This window comes from Sycon ciliatum, chromosome 12, assembly GCF_964019385.1.
Source record: "Sycon ciliatum chromosome 12, ocSycCili1.1, whole genome shotgun sequence".
NCBI classification, from domain to species: Eukaryota; Metazoa; Porifera; class Calcarea; order Leucosolenida; family Sycettidae; genus Sycon; species Sycon ciliatum.
The window spans coordinates 19,160,833-19,177,418 of NC_088654.1; the positions used below are offsets into that span (position 1 = coordinate 19,160,833).

The window sequence follows — 16,586 nt, forward strand, 5'->3', positions numbered from 1 at the left end:
AAAGGAACAAGGTAACAGATGGGAGCCACGGAAGGAGAGGAAACCCAGAAAAAAAAAAACAGAACGAAAACAAGACTCAATGACCGATTCCAACGCCGGCACCGTCATGTACTGTATCTTAGGGTGGGACCAAGTGGGAAACATCCAAACAGATTCCATAGTTCAAGGAAGAACGATCACCTCTCGTGGGCAAAGTTTCGTTACCAGACCTACAATGTAGGTATGTTAGACTGGGCCCAGGAGCTAGAGGGAAACATCGAGAAAATGGATTCCATTGTTCAAGTGGTGTTGATAATAATCTGGACAAGGCCGAATGCTGCTGCCTACTACCCGTCTTGATCAAGTAAAACGTTGTTTTGCCGGACTGCTCTGCATGCGAAAGTCACCCATCACCTGCCTCAGGCCTAACTTCGTAAGGTAGATGAAGCTTCTACAGCCCTCAACTACTGTATACCGCCCAATATTCGCATCACTAAATTCTCGCGATTTCTTAGAACCAGCAAGTTTGCGAAGCACTGGGGCCACCTACATACACCCACTGTTGAAGCTTGATTTCACGCTGGTTAATATTCGCGTTACGCTCTTCTCGCGAAAATAGCGAACATTCATCCGTCGCGAATATTAGGCAGTTTACAATATTCAGTGATGCCGACATCTGGATCTGCTTTTGGCACAGCAGGATATCATCCCTTTGTCCGTCTTTTGCCCAGGCAGGAGGAGCAAAGCATTCATAGGTATCTACGATGAACTGTTCAGGATTTCAGATTGCTGTCTTTTGTATCCTGGTTTTTCCCATTTCTGTTGCCCAACATAATTATAATGGATGAGTGTCTTGAATTTCTTTCTCATCTAACACGAAGGCCCGTCATTGTTTGTAGCTGACGTTATTGCTGTTTGTGTCTATTGTGTGTGTGTGTGTTTGCGCGTGTGTTTGTGTGTGTGTGTGTGTGTGTGTGTGTGCGTGCACGTGTGCATGAGTGCTTATATTCATGTGAACATTGTATCTTTGAATGTGTCGGTGTGAATGCACATGTTTTGTCTGGCTGTCTATGTGTGTGTGCCGCTGCTGCAGTTTCATCCACTCATGCAAAACCAAAACTATGTAGCGGTGGCTAACAGCTGGCGTGAGCAACGAGACTGGGGAATAACCTATGCCCTCCAAGCGCTAGAAGATCATCCGCTGGCTGCTGAACTGGAAGAGGAGCTTGCCCTGCTCAGAGCAGTACCTGCACCGAATCTTGCCGGCTACTTCAAAGTGTCCACTCTGCCGGCCAAGGGCTTCACCGTTGGCGAAGATGTCCTGATAAATTTCTCCTCGCAGCCGTTCAGCATTAGTCATCTGAGTATCGGGAAGCGGGTGTACGCGTCGACAGAGACAGCCACGTCCATGGCATCTCTTCTGTACCAGTCGTTCACGCAGCAGGACTTTGAGGTAGGAATGCAGTGCTTGGGGCTTCACACTATGTTTTCTAGTTGGAGAGTTGTGGCACTGATGATGACCTGTGGATGAACGCGCTTGAATTTGAACCTGTTGTCGCCGGCAACGCGGTTCTACCGCAGCACACTACAGTATCTCTTAACCCATTTAAGGCTTCAGGTTATGGCGCCCAGGCTCTGCACTCCTTATTTGGCATTGAAAAAGACGTATAGATACGTCCTCCGCGCCTGTGCGTCATTGTCAGTGACATACTGTAAAGTCTTGTATAAAAGCCGTGGCTTCTATGACTTTGTGAAGAAGAGGTTGGTGCGACTTTGGCGATAGTAGGGGAAGAGTGTGTTGCTCCTTACATGGGAACTCGCGGTTTTCCTGCCGACTTGTGTCACGCTGTGTCACCTCTGTAAAGAGGACGATACTACACTTTTCCGTACATGTACGACTCACTTTGCACACCTTTCTTACAATCACACAACTCCCGAGAACAGGGACAGATCACTAAAGAACACCTTCTAATCAACAAGAGAAACTCTGAGCTTGTGTCTATTACGAGGGTTGTGCCACGGGGCACTGAGATCTCACCAAAAGAGATACCCTATAGCATATACACTATACTCCCTGTTCGCATGCTTTCTCACAGAAATTCATGCTGAACTATCTGGACTTCTGGCCGGCCATTGGCTGGGACTCATCGTTTGGCAAGCCAGGTCTGGTAAACGTCACTGGGATTGAGCATCAGGAGATCGAGGCGGACTTGGTGGCAGTCTGGAGAAAGAACTGTGAGTAACGCCGCGCATACTAACTACAGTCTACCGTACGAATAACGACCCTGGATCGACCATGAGAAGTGTTGTTATTCGCGGGGGTAAAAGTGCCATGCATCTAGTGGCTACTAAGTCTGAAGATAGTGTTGCTATTCGTGAGTTGTTGTTACGTACTAGGTTGCTATTCGCGAGGTTGACTGCATGCCTGTAGGTGGCAGTTGGCAGGGAACTGTAGCACTGTAGCAAGTGGGTTTTCAGTGTTTTCCCCTGAGGGTGGTGCATGCCTGGTAATTACTAAGAATTCACTTGTCCTGTCTTTCTAAATAACATGTTATTGCACATATTCTTGGTTTAGTTTTTGGCCTTTTTTCGTGCTTTGGCGTTACTTGTTGTTTTTGGAGAGTTCATCTTTATGTTTCTTTAAAAAAATAAAAAATAAAAAGGTAATTACAGCCCAGCACCTGAGTAGTTAGCTCTCTTGTTGTTTGTGTCCTGGGCAGATGGCGAGAAGAACATGTCGTCGTCATTCCTTGTTCAGCTGGCTTTTCCCGCCGAGTTAGTCAGAGACTACGGTGCACCGGCGGATGTCTGGCTGGACATCACCGTGTCACACGCGTCACTGCAGCTCAGTGTCATGCTGCTCAACAAAACGCCAACACGACTACCGGGTAAGGCGCTCTGAGCAGTATTTGAGCACATTTTTAACACGCAAATCGGGGCATTGCTAGCCAGAATACAATTTAGTTCAAGATCATGTGTTCTTTAAAGCATGTACAGGATTTGGATTTCATGTGCAAAGGAATCTTAGAGTCAATTTTCAGGAGATGCTGGCTGTCACAATGTTCCAGAGCAGATTTCCATTGGGCTGAACGCAAGGCAGGATGCGGATCAAGAGTGCCAATATTGCTGAGTACCCGAAGGTTGCGATGCACGTTGCTCAGACAGTGGAGCAGGAACCAGGATCAGTTATAGTCAAACCTGTCTAAGACGACCGCTCATGGGATCTTCAAAATGTGGTCTCCGTTACCAGGTGGTCTCCTTATCCAGGGTCGTTTGACTGGAAATAGCATCCCTTGATCCTGGTTTTAGTGGTCTTCTAGGACAGGTGGTCGCCATATCCGAGTGGTCACCTTGACAGGTTTTACTGTACTCTGTATGTGTGTGTGGGTAGGCATGTATGTTTGGATGCTCACGAGCAAAGAATTCAACAAAACGAAGACTGCTCAGCACCTTGACATGAAGCTTGCTCGTACAACACAGCCATGGCGGTGGAAAGTGTTTCCAAACTGGGCCGACCAGCCAGCCTCTCCCTAACATATCTGTTTCGATTTAATGTTCATAGCATCGCTGTTGTTCCTGGTGGTGTGTGTTCATGATCATCAGGGCACGTTGTGTGTGCGCCACCCCTGAGGGAGAGGAATCTCAGCTACAACTTGAGTTTGGCGTGTGTAGTCATGTGTGTACACACCAAACACGGCTATGTTGGTTTGAAAACGTTGATAAATACCTTCTCAGAGAGAGAGAGAGAGAGAGAGAGAGAGAGAGAGCGGAGTCCTGCAGTTCGATAGAGTGCGCAATGCAAAATCAGAGCAGTCACACACACACACACACACACACACACGCGAGTCGCAGAGTACCACGCGTCTGGTTTGTGGTAACTAATACTTTCATGCCAAGACGGCCGTCTTCAGACAACTGATCAAATACCTTCTCTATTCTATTTCATCTCCTGCAGTGTTGTTGTCTCTTGTGTTTATTTGTGACAGAGTCCATTTGGCTACAGTTCAAACCCAATGTTGCCAATACGTCTTCCATGATGGTCGACAAGATAGGGAGAAGATCAGTGTCTTTGACGTGGGCAGGTCAGTACTATCTCCGGGTGTATTTGGTAGATGAATGTTCCCCTCTGTTATGAGCACTGTGTGTGCGTTCATATTATGTGTGTGTGTGTGTGTGTGTGTGTGCGCGCGCGTGCGTGTATGTATGTATGTGTATGTGTGTGTGTGTGTGTGTGTGTGTGTGTGTGTGTGTGTGTGTGTGTGTGTGTGTGCGTGCGCACGCGTGCGTGTGTGTGTGTGTGTGTATGTGTGCATGTGTGTGTGTGTGGGGGGGGGGGTTCAATAGCCAATTGAGTCATCTTTCCAAGATTCCTTTTGAGTCTCTCTCCCCTCTCCCGGGGAGACCCATGTGACCAGTTTTGGCAGTGAGCAACAGGTACAAGTGCATGTGTGTGCGTGTGTGTGTGTGTGAGAGAGAGAGAGAGAGAGAGAGAGAGAGAGAGAGAGAGAGAGAGAGAGAGAGAGAGAGAGAGAGAGAGAGAGAGAGAGAGAGAGAGAGAGAGAGTAAGTTACATTTATAAAGACAGGTAAGTCTAACAAATGAGGACTGAGACCTCTACAACAGGGTTTTTACGCCTGAAAGCAGGTGCATGATTTAACAAGCAGGTTGTCAGTCTAGATTTTATGCGCAGATGGAGAAAAGGCGCAGAATTTTTGTAATGAGATGAAAAGCAGAAATAATAAGAAATAATAAGAAAAGATGAAATGAAAGCCTGCTCACAACCCCGCCCAGCCTTGCGAACTGGGTATGGTGGATTAAGAACCCGGTTCAACGCTCGAGCAAGCGCTCTCCACTCAAGGTGTTCACAGCAACTGATAGGAACTCATATGGGGAAATTATAGAAAAGAAATAATAAGATAAAGAGGAATAAATTTCAACGCACCTCAATAAACGGAGCCCCACATACAGTACCTCAGAAAAGTGGATCTTCCGACCAGTGTTTTTGTTGACGTCGCAACCAGATGATGTAGCTGCTTCGCAGAGACGTCTTACTGCACAAATTACAAATAAATTTTATTCTTCGATTAGAAAACCCAAGCGCTTTCAGAGCCCTCCGAAGAGAGTCCGGGATGAAACCACGCACACCTACCTCAACCGAAAAAGAAACGACCTGCCACCCGTTTGCTCAGCATTGATCGGCCAGATCCGCATACCGCCTGTCCTTCCGCGAGTTACTGACACTGAATCTGTCCTCAGCACAAACTGTCAACTCCATCCAGAATACAATCCTACGACTCGTCGAGAGAGAGAGAGAGAGAGACAGAGAGAGAGAGAGAGAGAGAGAGAGAGAGAGAGAGAGAGAGAGAGAGAGAGAGAGAGAGAGAGAGAGAGAGAGAGAGAGAGAGAGAGAGAGAGAGAGAGAGAGAGAGAGAGAGGGAGGGAGGGAGGGAGGGAGGGAGGGAGGGAGGGAGGGAGGGAGGGAGGGAGGGAGGGAGGGAGGGGGAGGGAGGGAGGGAGGGAGGGAGGGAGAGAGAGAGGAGGAGATAGGCCAGAGTGGAGGCATGACCAGATGGGTTGGTATGAACTTCCTACACACACACACACACACACACACACACACACACGCACATACGCGCACATCTACAGGAATGCACATATCACTGTTTACTAAATATGTTATGTCCATGTCCAACCTAACCCTGTGCCGTTTTCCATTCTCTGTCCACCTTTCAGTAATGGCAGCAAACACACACATGGTGTGGGCAGTGATGGAGTAACATATGCATCCGACCCAGGACTGAACTTCCTCAGCAAGCACGTACCAATTGTTTGCATAGGTAAGTTCTAACGTTACTGTCACCTGATTGAGAGAGCCAGTTTTCCTGTAGCCAAGCTCTCTATTAGCAAACTATGGCCGAGTTGCACCTACCATCATTTGCAAATTGGCTCAAGTTGACAGAAGAAGATATTATACCGTATTTTTCGGAGTTTAAGCCGCACCCAGCTTGAGTTGTCACAAAATACAGATATCTACCTGGTAATTCACAGATCATGTTGACCATCGTAGCATAAGCGGAACCGGCTTTTTTGGATGAGTTACGTGAAACACGAACCAAATGCTCTGCGTGTACATTGGTATGTGAGTAGGAATACTGAACAGCACCGGTTTCACATTAAAAAGGACAATGGTGTGAAACGAGAGAGCTTGACAGCTCAGTGCCCTCGCTATGCTGTTTTGCCTGGGTCATTATGCGTGTGCTCCTTGGAACTTGATTCCGTGAAGAAGAAAAACACACAACCATGCCCGGGTGGTTGTGTGTAGGGTGTTCATGATTACATTATGCCATTGCGCAATGAGTATACTCAGTCAACTTACCTAATAACGACTGCGGATATAACGACAATTCGCGAATAACGACATAATTTTCATGCCCAGAGCAAATTCCCGTCCAACTGTGACACGTATAATGAGACTTCGGGCATAACGACACTTCGCGAATAAGGACACTTTTCTGATGCCCCGCCGAGTGTCGTTATAAGCGAAGTTGACTGTACTCAGTGACCTTGTGACCATGATGGTTATACATACTCCTATTGTTTGTTTCTCAGGGGAAGCTACACCATTCCCAACCCCAATGGCCGAACCTGACGTCGACGAAGGATTTGCATTCAACCTGGTGAACAATATCTGGGGAACGAATTATGTGATGGTAAGCTGTGTCCTATGTGTCCAAGTTAGAGTGCATCAACTGCAGGAAAAACAACCAGCGTTGCACGAGGGATAACATTGGATATTAAAATGATTATGGCTACAAGGAGGACTAATTGCACTGTAAGCTTTTCCTATATGTCGACATGTATGTGTGCTGTATGTGTAAAATGTTATACGATGATCGCAAGGCACACAACGAAAGGCTGCTGTTGTCTCCGAAACGCTTGTTTATTAAAACTATTGGTGCAATATGCTGTCTACTGCTGAACGTGTGCACTGGAACGGTGCATTTGGTCCCCGCGTTTGAACTCGCCGCAAACACTATTGCAGTGATGCGCAGGTCGTGTGGCTGCCTTGTCTTTGTGCTAGCCTGCCCTAGACTTCACACTGGTTGAGCAAATCCTTGTCTCGTTTTTGCTTTCTCCCTCTTCTGCATGCTTTCAGTGGTATCCGTTTGACGAGGGTGATGGCTCGTTCCGTTCCGACTTCACCGTGCAATTCCCATCCTAGTTGTATGGCACGTCCATGAGGTAGTGTAGTGGTGGATGTCATGGCGAACCATGCACCTGCATGGTCATGGCAACCCATACGCTTGTCTTGTGATTGATGCCATGGCAACCCATGCCTTTGTATGGTCAAGGATGCTATGGCAACCCATGCTCTTGTATGGTGATTGATGCCATGGCAACCCATACGCTTGTATGTAGATCTGGTCGAAATGTCTCAACAGAGTATCCGAAACACTCTCTGTACCGTCGTGTCATTTATTTCAGACGTGACACTCGCCGTCCGCATTGCAATTGTTGTGCGCTAGTTTGTTAGTTAGTTGTCATTTAGTCATATTTGCCCTCATCACCCCTCCCATTTCACTTACAACAAAATCCCCCCCCCCCCCCTACAGAATGCTAGTACAATGTACAGTATTTCAAACAGTTGAAATAATGTGATAGCTCTCCCTCCTCATGGAGATAATATAACAGTCCCAATTATATCGCAGCAAAAATCTAGCAGTTCACAATTGAAGTCTCAGCAGGCTACTACTCTTAAAGTATATCCTATAATTATTTTAAATTTTAAATTAGAGTTAGAATGATGCCTCATCGAGAGTGCAACTTGAGCGCAATAATATGTGCTCGTTGTAAACACCGTTGTGAATGTGACTTATTGTGTGTACCTGATCTGCATGGAATGGGTGCGTGTACCATGTTTCCCGAGTATACGCTGCACTTTAGCCACTAAAGGTTCACCCAAACTAGGCCGGTCAGTACGGCTTACCGTACTCGCGCGATTACTGCCCGTAGGGCACTATTTTTTCAATGTCCATCACGGATGGGGCACTATTCAAGAGAGGGTACTATTTTTTCAATGCTGGTACGGATAGGGCACTATTCAAGAGAGGGTACTATTTTTTTCAATGCTGGTACGTTTGCGTCATCCAGCATAAAACAAGTACAACGACATGAACAAGAACATTAGCAAAAGAACACCGAACTTGCACATGCGCTTAGGTACAGGCCGGGGGGGGGGGCACTATTCAAGAGAGGGCTCTAATTGCGCGAGTACGGTACATGTATACTACAATGGTCAAAAGTAACGATGATAAATAGGATTAATGTCTGTATTTGGTGACAGACAAATCTGGGTGCGGCTTATACTCCGGTGTGGCTATTATTCCAGTGTGGCTTCCAGTGTGGCTTATAGTACTCCAGTGTGGCTTATACACCAGTGTGGCTTATACACCAGTGTGGCTTATACTCCAGTGTGGCTTATACTCCAGTGTGGCTTATACTCCAGTGTGGCTTATACTCCAGTGTGGCTTATACTCCAGTGCGGCTTATACTCCAGTCCGGCCTATACTCCAGTGTGGCTTATATTCCAGTGTGGCTTATACTCCAGTGTGGCTTATACTCCAGTGTGGCTTATACTCCAGTGTGGCTTATACTCCAGTGTGGCTTACACTCCAGTGTGGCTTATACTCCAGTGCGGCTTATACACCAGTGTGGCTTATACTCCAGTGTGGCTTATACTCCAGAGTGGCTTAGACTCCTGTGTGGCTTATACTCCAGTGTGGCTTATACTCCAGTGTGGCTTATACTCCAGTCCGGCCTATACTCCGAAAAGCACTCTAGAAAGCACGGTACTGTCTTTCGGACGGTGTGCGTACCTGAGGTCTGCTGCTGATACAGTCGTCCCTCTCTAATCCAGCACTTTATAATCCAGCACCCCCTCTAAACCAGCACCCTCGATAAACCAGCACAATTTTCATTAGCCAAAATGTCCTCTTCATGTACATTGCAGCAGTAAATCTGATTTGTTAATCCAGCACCCTCCCTAATCCAGCAGATTTTCCGTGGCACAAATGATGCCGGATTATAGAGGGACTACTGTGTGCTGCCTAATATAGGGCAACGTGTGTAGATACGGGAAACCAGCCATCAGTCCTATTTCACGTCAGTTGACTCGGCAAGCATGTGATGACTATCACACAGGGACGTGCATAATCATACTGGTAGTGTACGGTTCTCGTTGGCTGATGATCACTATGGCTGTCTGCTGCCAACCCTGCACTGCATGGTCATGGCTGATGTGAGGTGTGAGAAAGAACATGCATGGGTGTTGCCTATTGGCATACCAGTGAATGTGTGCTCTACCTGGATTGCACAGAGTCGCACCAATAATTTCCTATCGTGATTTTGAAGCAATATATAATAAATTATGAGCTATTTGAGCCCGATTTTCTCACAGGGGATGCCCACAGGACCTCCCCCCCCCCCCCTTCCATAGACGCACCAATGTCGAATATCTTCCGACACCCCAGGGTAATGTCATTTCTTGAAGAAGACACGGCATGCATGATCTGGTTGACTGGCTGCTATCTACATACAAGCAGTGTTCCATGCGGAGGAAATTCAAATCGCCTGATGATTTTTTTTTTTTTTTTTTTTTTTTACTAAGGCCACAGCTTCCAATCATGACATGCAAAGCAGCGGTGCAGCATCGCAGGCATGAATCGTGGACGTGGTGACGGGGTCTGATGATTGCTTTGCGCAAGAAACTCAGAGTTGCGACGAACTCTGTAAACCTCAGCAGTTTGTGCTTTTTGCGTGCACAAGCAGTGCACAAGCAGTGCACAAGCAGTGCACAAGCAGTGCACAAGCAGTGCACAAGCAGTGCACAAGCAGTGCACAAGCAGTGCACAAGCAGTGCACAAGCAGTGCACAAGCAGTGCACAGTGTTCCATTCGAAACAATGCAATCTCATGAAAAACAATAATTCTCGCTTGTCTCTGTAGAGCGTGAGAGGGATATCACAAAAAATCAGGGTATATTCTAGAACGAATTTCCAACCGGTTACGGTTCAATGAAGAGTGGGGGGGGGGGGTCCGGGGGTCCCCCGGAAATTTTTTTCAAAATACAACCCAAATATGGCACTCGACAGCAACAGATTTCTTGGTGCTGGAGTGTAGCAAAGATATAAGCAGCTCCATTCACCCACAGAAAAGTACGGGCGGTTGGAACTGATTTGTAACTTTTCAACCGGTCGCCAACGCCAACAATTTCAACCGGTCGAAAACCGGTTGGGGCAGTTCTAGAAAATTCCCTGCACATAGATTAATTCTGCGCATGCTACCATTACCAGGGAACAGATCATCACAGGCCATCAATTTGAATAGCAGAGAGCATCGCCCAGCCATACAGTCGAACTCAGTACAGATATCAGCGAGGGGAAGAATATCAGGCAGCGCTCTTCGAAAATCTGGCCAGCCCTATAACCATGGTAACGCAAATTTGTATATCCAGTTTGGTTATCGCAGATCCGACTCCACTGGTGCAACAAGAAATCTTTAAATATTGTTATATATTTTAGCTAGGTGATCTATGAACGAGCATGGCCGATAGCAAGAATGCAAGCGGCAATACTAGTATAGGAACGATAATTTGTCTCTCTGACGAATAAAATCTTGGCACGAAGACGTGCATGCAGTAGACCCACGCTATATTCAAAACCCGTGTCATTGAAATCTATAAGCACTAAGCCAGGTGGAGCGGGTCAAGGCAGCCAAACGCCTGCATAAATACTAATTATTTGAATTGGGGGGGGGGGGGGGTGCTGCAATGATTTTTCGAAGCAGATCGATTGTAGCAGAACTCGCCACTGAAATACTGACTGTGAACGGGTGTAAGTGTGAAAACATTTGTTTAAGAGAAAAGCTCAAGCTCAAGCATGTTCATCTTGTGGGCTACAACGGGTTAGGACATCTGACTGTATAGGCCATCCACAGAGCACTGAGCACTCTATTGGACTGCCTGTAACCTTTCTGTTTTATAGGTCCTCCATACAGAATACCAAGGACAATCAAGGCCCTCCATATAGACTATTGCCACACACTGTCGCCAGCAAATCCAATGATACCAGAACGAGGAAAAAGTACAGAGCACCCAGGCAAAATGTGCATCGCTCTTACACTAGGGGCAGTTAACTGCGTAGGACTGAAGCAAATCTAAGAGACAACTCTGTCTAACCAACAGGCAAGTGAAAACACAAGTATTAGTGCATAGTTCAGGCTGGCATCTTTTTCAAGAAGCTGCCGATCACATACCACTAGCCACAGCGGGAAGTGTAAATCACGCTCCTGAACATTGACACGTATTCCGGGATGAACACGTGCTACCTACCTCCCACACCACCACACGGCTGTGCTCGTACAGCTGCCGGACTCCGCGACTGCTTCTTGCGCTGCCGCATCTCGTCCCGCAGGCGATTCACCGCCAAGCAGCTGAGGTGCTTCAGCGTGGCAACCGAGCCGGACCACAGGCAGATGTCCTTGCTGTTGATGACGCCGGCAATGTACCGCTGATCGCTGGAGAAGACCACGCTCCCCAGAGACGAGAGGTTGTTCTCCTTGGCGGGTAGTAGTGTGTGCAGCACGGAGCCGTCGCTCGTGGAGAGCAGCTCCACCTTGGCGAACTCCAGCAGCAGGGCCAGCGTACTGCCGTCGGGCGAGAACTCCAGCTGCACGGTGTGCGACTGGTGGCCGGTGACGCGACGCACTCGCTCCCACAGCACGGTGTCCGTATCGGCGTGCAACAGCATTACCCGGCGCCACTGTTGTACGGGCTCGAGAACTTTACGCGTCTGCATGATGCTCAGAACGGCTATGGAGCCGGCCAGCTGCCTGCCCTGCTCCTGGCCGATGAGCGACGCACTCGTCGCCTCCACGTCAGAGAAAGAGCTGCGGCGTCGGATCTGCCGATGGCGAGCGATTGGCGACGAGAGAGTGCTGGTCGTGCGCGACAGGCTCTTGGACTTGTCCCACGGGTAACTATGACGACCACGCGCCGCCGTCTCACTCTTCGTCGTCATGGCCCCCGAGGCCGGCAATGCGTAGATATTTGATCTCATGGCGTACGCCGGGTGGTAGACGCAGCACACGTGACGCACGCTGGTCTGCACGTCCGGCGTGCGTACGCACAGCGGCTGCACGGCGCGAAAGTCGGTAGCCGTCAGGTGTCGGGCCACGGCGTTGGTCGGCGAGGAGAGCTTCACCGGCTTCTTGTCGCCACCGACCGTGGGCCGGTTTAAATCAATGGAGAACACGGAGCACTCCTCCCCGCCGTGCGGGATGAAGAACGAGTGCATGGCCACCAGCAGCTGCTTGCTGTCCGGCGAGAACGTAGCGGACGTGAACGTGGACAGAGATGCTCCCAGCATTGCCGGCTGCACCTGTTGCTTGCTCCGCGCCAGTCTAGGCCTCTGCTTTGCCGCGTCGGCGAACATGCTGGAACGCAGCACTGGTACGCTCTTGTCATCCAGCGATAGCAGGCGCTTGCCGTCCAGCAAACTTAGGACGGTGACGGAAGTGGGATTGCAGTTGGTGCTGTTCGATTCCAACAGCAGCATGAGGCGTCCGTGTGGATCCACGCTTCGCCAGCACAGTCGCGTCAGTTGTTCAGGAGACGGTCGACCCGTGGCGGCCTGCGATACCGGTGCTGGTGGCGTGGGTGCGTCGTCAAACGACTGCTCCCGTATCTCACCAATGTACGCCATGGTGCGCTGCTTCTTGGCCGCGTGTCGCCCGTAGCCATAGCGGTGCTGTGTGGGATGACGCCGCAGGTGGTGCTGCTGCTGGCCATTCTGCGGCGCGTCGTTGGATATCTGCAACGGCATGACGATGTGTGTGTTGCGGCCGATGTAGGATATGCAGCCTTCCGCGGTGGCGACAAGCAGTGGTGAGGCTTCCAGCGCATGGCCGTCGCCGTCTCGGTCCACGTCCAACGTGGCTAGCTGTACGTTGTTCCTCCGCCTCTCTGCCGCCAAGCACGTGTGGCCACTGGTGCTGCTTGCCGTGCTGTCGCTGCTGCCGTAGCGTCCTGCCTCGGTTGTCGTCGGCGACGACGATGACAACGCTCCGGCGACCGGCACGGCGATGATGTGTTCGCGTTCGTCCTGCGCCGAGCACAGCCGTGCCGTCACCAGGTGCCGGCAGTCGTGCGTGAACAGACACGACGAGGTCGTGGCCCGCGCTGCCGCGGCCGTCGGCATGGCCGAATGTAGCAGCGACAGGCCGCCGTTGCTCGTGTCCGACGACGATGCTGCGGCGGCCGCTCTGTAGGACGACGACAACAGCCGGCCATCACTCTCCGACGACAGCAATGTTCTGCACTTGCACTGGGACTGCAGTACTGTGGCATGCTGGCCAGACTTGGCACTGCGCTCCTCGCGATCCTTGGTTGACAATGTCAAGCCCAGCTTTCGACACACTCGATCTGCTCGTGCTGAGAACTTGCCGTCGTACGTGACCAGTCTGGACAGATCAGACTGATAGGAGTGATGCACAACGTTCCGGCCATGGCGACCAATCAGTTCGCTGGACGCTGCTGGCGACTGAAGGGGTGACGGAGTGAATACTGAACTGTACCGTGCCGCTGCGCTAGGTGCGCGCTGTCCCGCCGCAGCCGACGACCGCTGCTCATAACTCCCACCGTTCAAAGGCAGATTCAGCGTGCGCTGCTGCTGCTGCTGCTCACGATGTCGATGGGTTTGGCTGGGGACTACCCTTGCTGTGGCCATGTACGGCCGCCAATACCCGCCGTGCGTGGGGATCACTCGAGAGTAGACGAGCGCCCACTCCACTTTCGGTCTCCAGCTTTACCCAAGCCAAGGCCCAAGGCCCAAAAGTACACTAGCCTTCCTGCCGACTGCGCGGAATGGATCGATTCTGCCTGGCTCCCTGCAGCTAGCTAGCAGCGACTCAGTGTTTCCACTCGTGTACTAGTAGGTCTACACTACTACTAGTACTAGGCCGAGCAGCCGATAGGGAATGTACAGACAGTACTCAGTACTCAGTAGTGACTGTGTCACATCTGCATGAGCACAAACTCTTCAGTCCTGGTCATTACCATCACGCCAAAAAAACGAGCACAAATCTCATTCAGCATCGACACGAGTAATCTTTGTAATTGCTTCACTAATTGCAGTCAAGTACTACATCTAACACCATTGCGGCATTGGTGTCAGCACATCAGCAAGTGCCATCTAGCCACTGTACTGCATCCATCCTTCCGCAGTTACCACTGCCTGCACACGCCGGGCTGCAGCAAAACCGTCCGCTCAGATCAGCTCAGCTAAAAAGTCAAACAGTGACCAGGTGACACTGCACAGCTAGCTAGCTGTGAGGCACTTGTTGCACGACGGGACAAGCAGCTCCGGAAGTCGTTACTTCAAGTAGCGGGCGATCTATGAATCAGTAACTAGTAGTCTACAGACTAATTTTTTGTGTACTGTCGCACTGAGTCTGATCTGTAGCACCAAAATGGCAAATACAGTAGCTTCAATGATCAACACTGACCTCTTTCATTGTGTAGACTAGAAATAAATCACTGAGTGTGTACTGCCTGTAAAGCTTTAGTCAATCTTGTCATCACTGACACCAGAATAATCCATGGTAGATCGACATAGTCCGATTGTCATGATTATAATCCAGGCTTGCGCTCGGACACAAGGCAATGAAAGATGCGTCCAGGCTTGCGCTCGGACACAAGGCAATGAAAGATGCGTGCAAACTCATGACGGCATGAGGCATGATGACAGAAGATGTCAAGATCAGGCAGTAGGCAGTACAGGCACAGGCACGACGTTGTTCCGTGTCTCTCAGCGTGACTCTCGACTATTTCAAGTATTTGCCCTTCTGGAATGATGCATCTACCGGCTCAGGGCTCATATCGCACCTTACGATCACTGCGCCATGGGCATGGGCTAGTACATGTACTGGTCATGGTTGTTCAAGTAGCAAGTACACGTACAATGTCGTGTAGATGTATCAAGACTGTCACGCACGTCTGCACATCATCGGATGCAGTGGATTTTGGTGTCACCTGCAAAATCGTGTTTGGCATTTCTGGGCACGGTTCTGACCAAGGGCAAGGCGATCTCTCCTTGTCAAGCACCGTCTTTACAGTTACACCATGACTGTGTGTTTTTGTGTGTGTGGTGTGTGTGTGTGTGTGTGTGTGTGTGCCCACGTGACCAGTTTTGGCAGTGAGCAAGTACAAGTACAAGTACAAGTGTGTGTGTGTGTGTGCGTGTATGTGTGCGAGTGCGTGCGCGTGTATGTACGTGTGTGTGTGTGTGTGTGTGCGTATGTGTACGTGTGTGTGTGTGTGTGTGTGTGTGTGCGTATGTGTACGTGTGTGTGTGTGTGTGTGTGCGTGTGTGTGCGTGTGTTGTTGTTTCTTTATTTTTACTTCGCCATGATGAACAGGCAAGACTGCCTTCTCACCGGGGCTATTGGCCCACGGCTCTCACAATAATTATGATGAAAATGTTTAAAATGTGTATGAAGAAGAAAGGAACGGAAAAGAAGATGAAATGAAAGGAAAGAAAACAGTAGTTATTAATTTTATGAAGGGGAGGGGTAATTTTATGAAGGGGAGGGGTAGGAATGGGTATTATCATAATAATAATAATAATAATTTTAATATGGCAATAAGTAGGACGAGCTGAAGCGACATGTGGACTACTTTATTAACAATGTAAGCGATGGAGACGATGCAAGAAACAACCTAAAGGGTAAGGAAAAATACATGTAAGAAGAAAAAGGGCAATGGAAAAAAAAAAAAGATGATTCGAACAAGTTTTCGTACAACACTCTTCAGGAATCACCGTTGTACTAAAGAACAAAATGAGAACAAAGGAAATAATATAGCAATCAAGGTAGGGTGACACGATACAATGACAGCACTGGAATATCGAGGTGCGATTTCTCACAAAAGTGTGCAGAAAACAATCTTGCATCGTCTCCATCGCTTACATTGTTAATAAAGTAGTCCACATGTCGCTTCAGCTCGTCCTACTTATTGCCATATTAAAATTATTGTCTCCTCGTCGAATTTTTAAATAATAATAATAATAATCTTTATTTCAGGATTACCCAAAGGCTAACGCCTATCTGGGGGATCTCCTATTTGTGTATGTACTAGTAGCATAGTTAAGGATGCGAGAGAAAGTGCGCAAAGTGACTTGTTGGTTTGAAAAAGGAATAATAAGAAACACAAGGAAAGAAAGTAAGACAGAAAAGAAAAGAACAAGCATGTAAATCAATGATTGCACATCAAAGGTGTACCATGTACCAGTGCAGTCGAACTGATACTTTACAATGTGAAAGCGTCAATAGTTGATAAGAAGTATGATATCAAATATTTTATAATAGCTATAAAGAGAACAAATTCTGCTGTCATCGCCACACTACAACAAAGTCATGAAGGTTTACCAAAATCGATTTTCTTGTTGACAAGAAAATCGATTTTGGTAAACCTTCATGACTTTGTTGTAGTGTGGCGATGACAGCAGAATTTGTTCTCTTTATAGCTATTATAAAATTGTTGTCTCCGCGTCG

At 48.7% G+C, this 16,586-nt stretch overlaps 1 protein-coding gene across 1 annotated transcript in view; it reads left to right on the plus strand.

Moving 5' to 3' along the window:
* LOC135828148 (uncharacterized) overlaps positions 1-7,834 on the plus strand; it is a 16,327-nt gene extending 8,493 nt beyond the window's left edge. Inside the window, exons 9-15 of the mRNA XM_065340590.1 lie at positions 1,073-1,432; positions 2,076-2,214; positions 2,700-2,867; positions 3,966-4,061; positions 5,713-5,816; positions 6,589-6,689; positions 7,136-7,834. Of these exons, the coding sequence (XP_065196662.1) occupies positions 1,073-1,432; positions 2,076-2,214; positions 2,700-2,867; positions 3,966-4,061; positions 5,713-5,756 (807 nt within the window). The 3' untranslated portion in view covers positions 5,757-5,816; positions 6,589-6,689; positions 7,136-7,834. The remainder of the gene's footprint in view (positions 1-1,072; positions 1,433-2,075; positions 2,215-2,699; positions 2,868-3,965; positions 4,062-5,712; positions 5,817-6,588; positions 6,690-7,135) is intronic.
* The last annotated feature ends 8,752 nt before the right edge of the window (positions 7,835-16,586 follow it).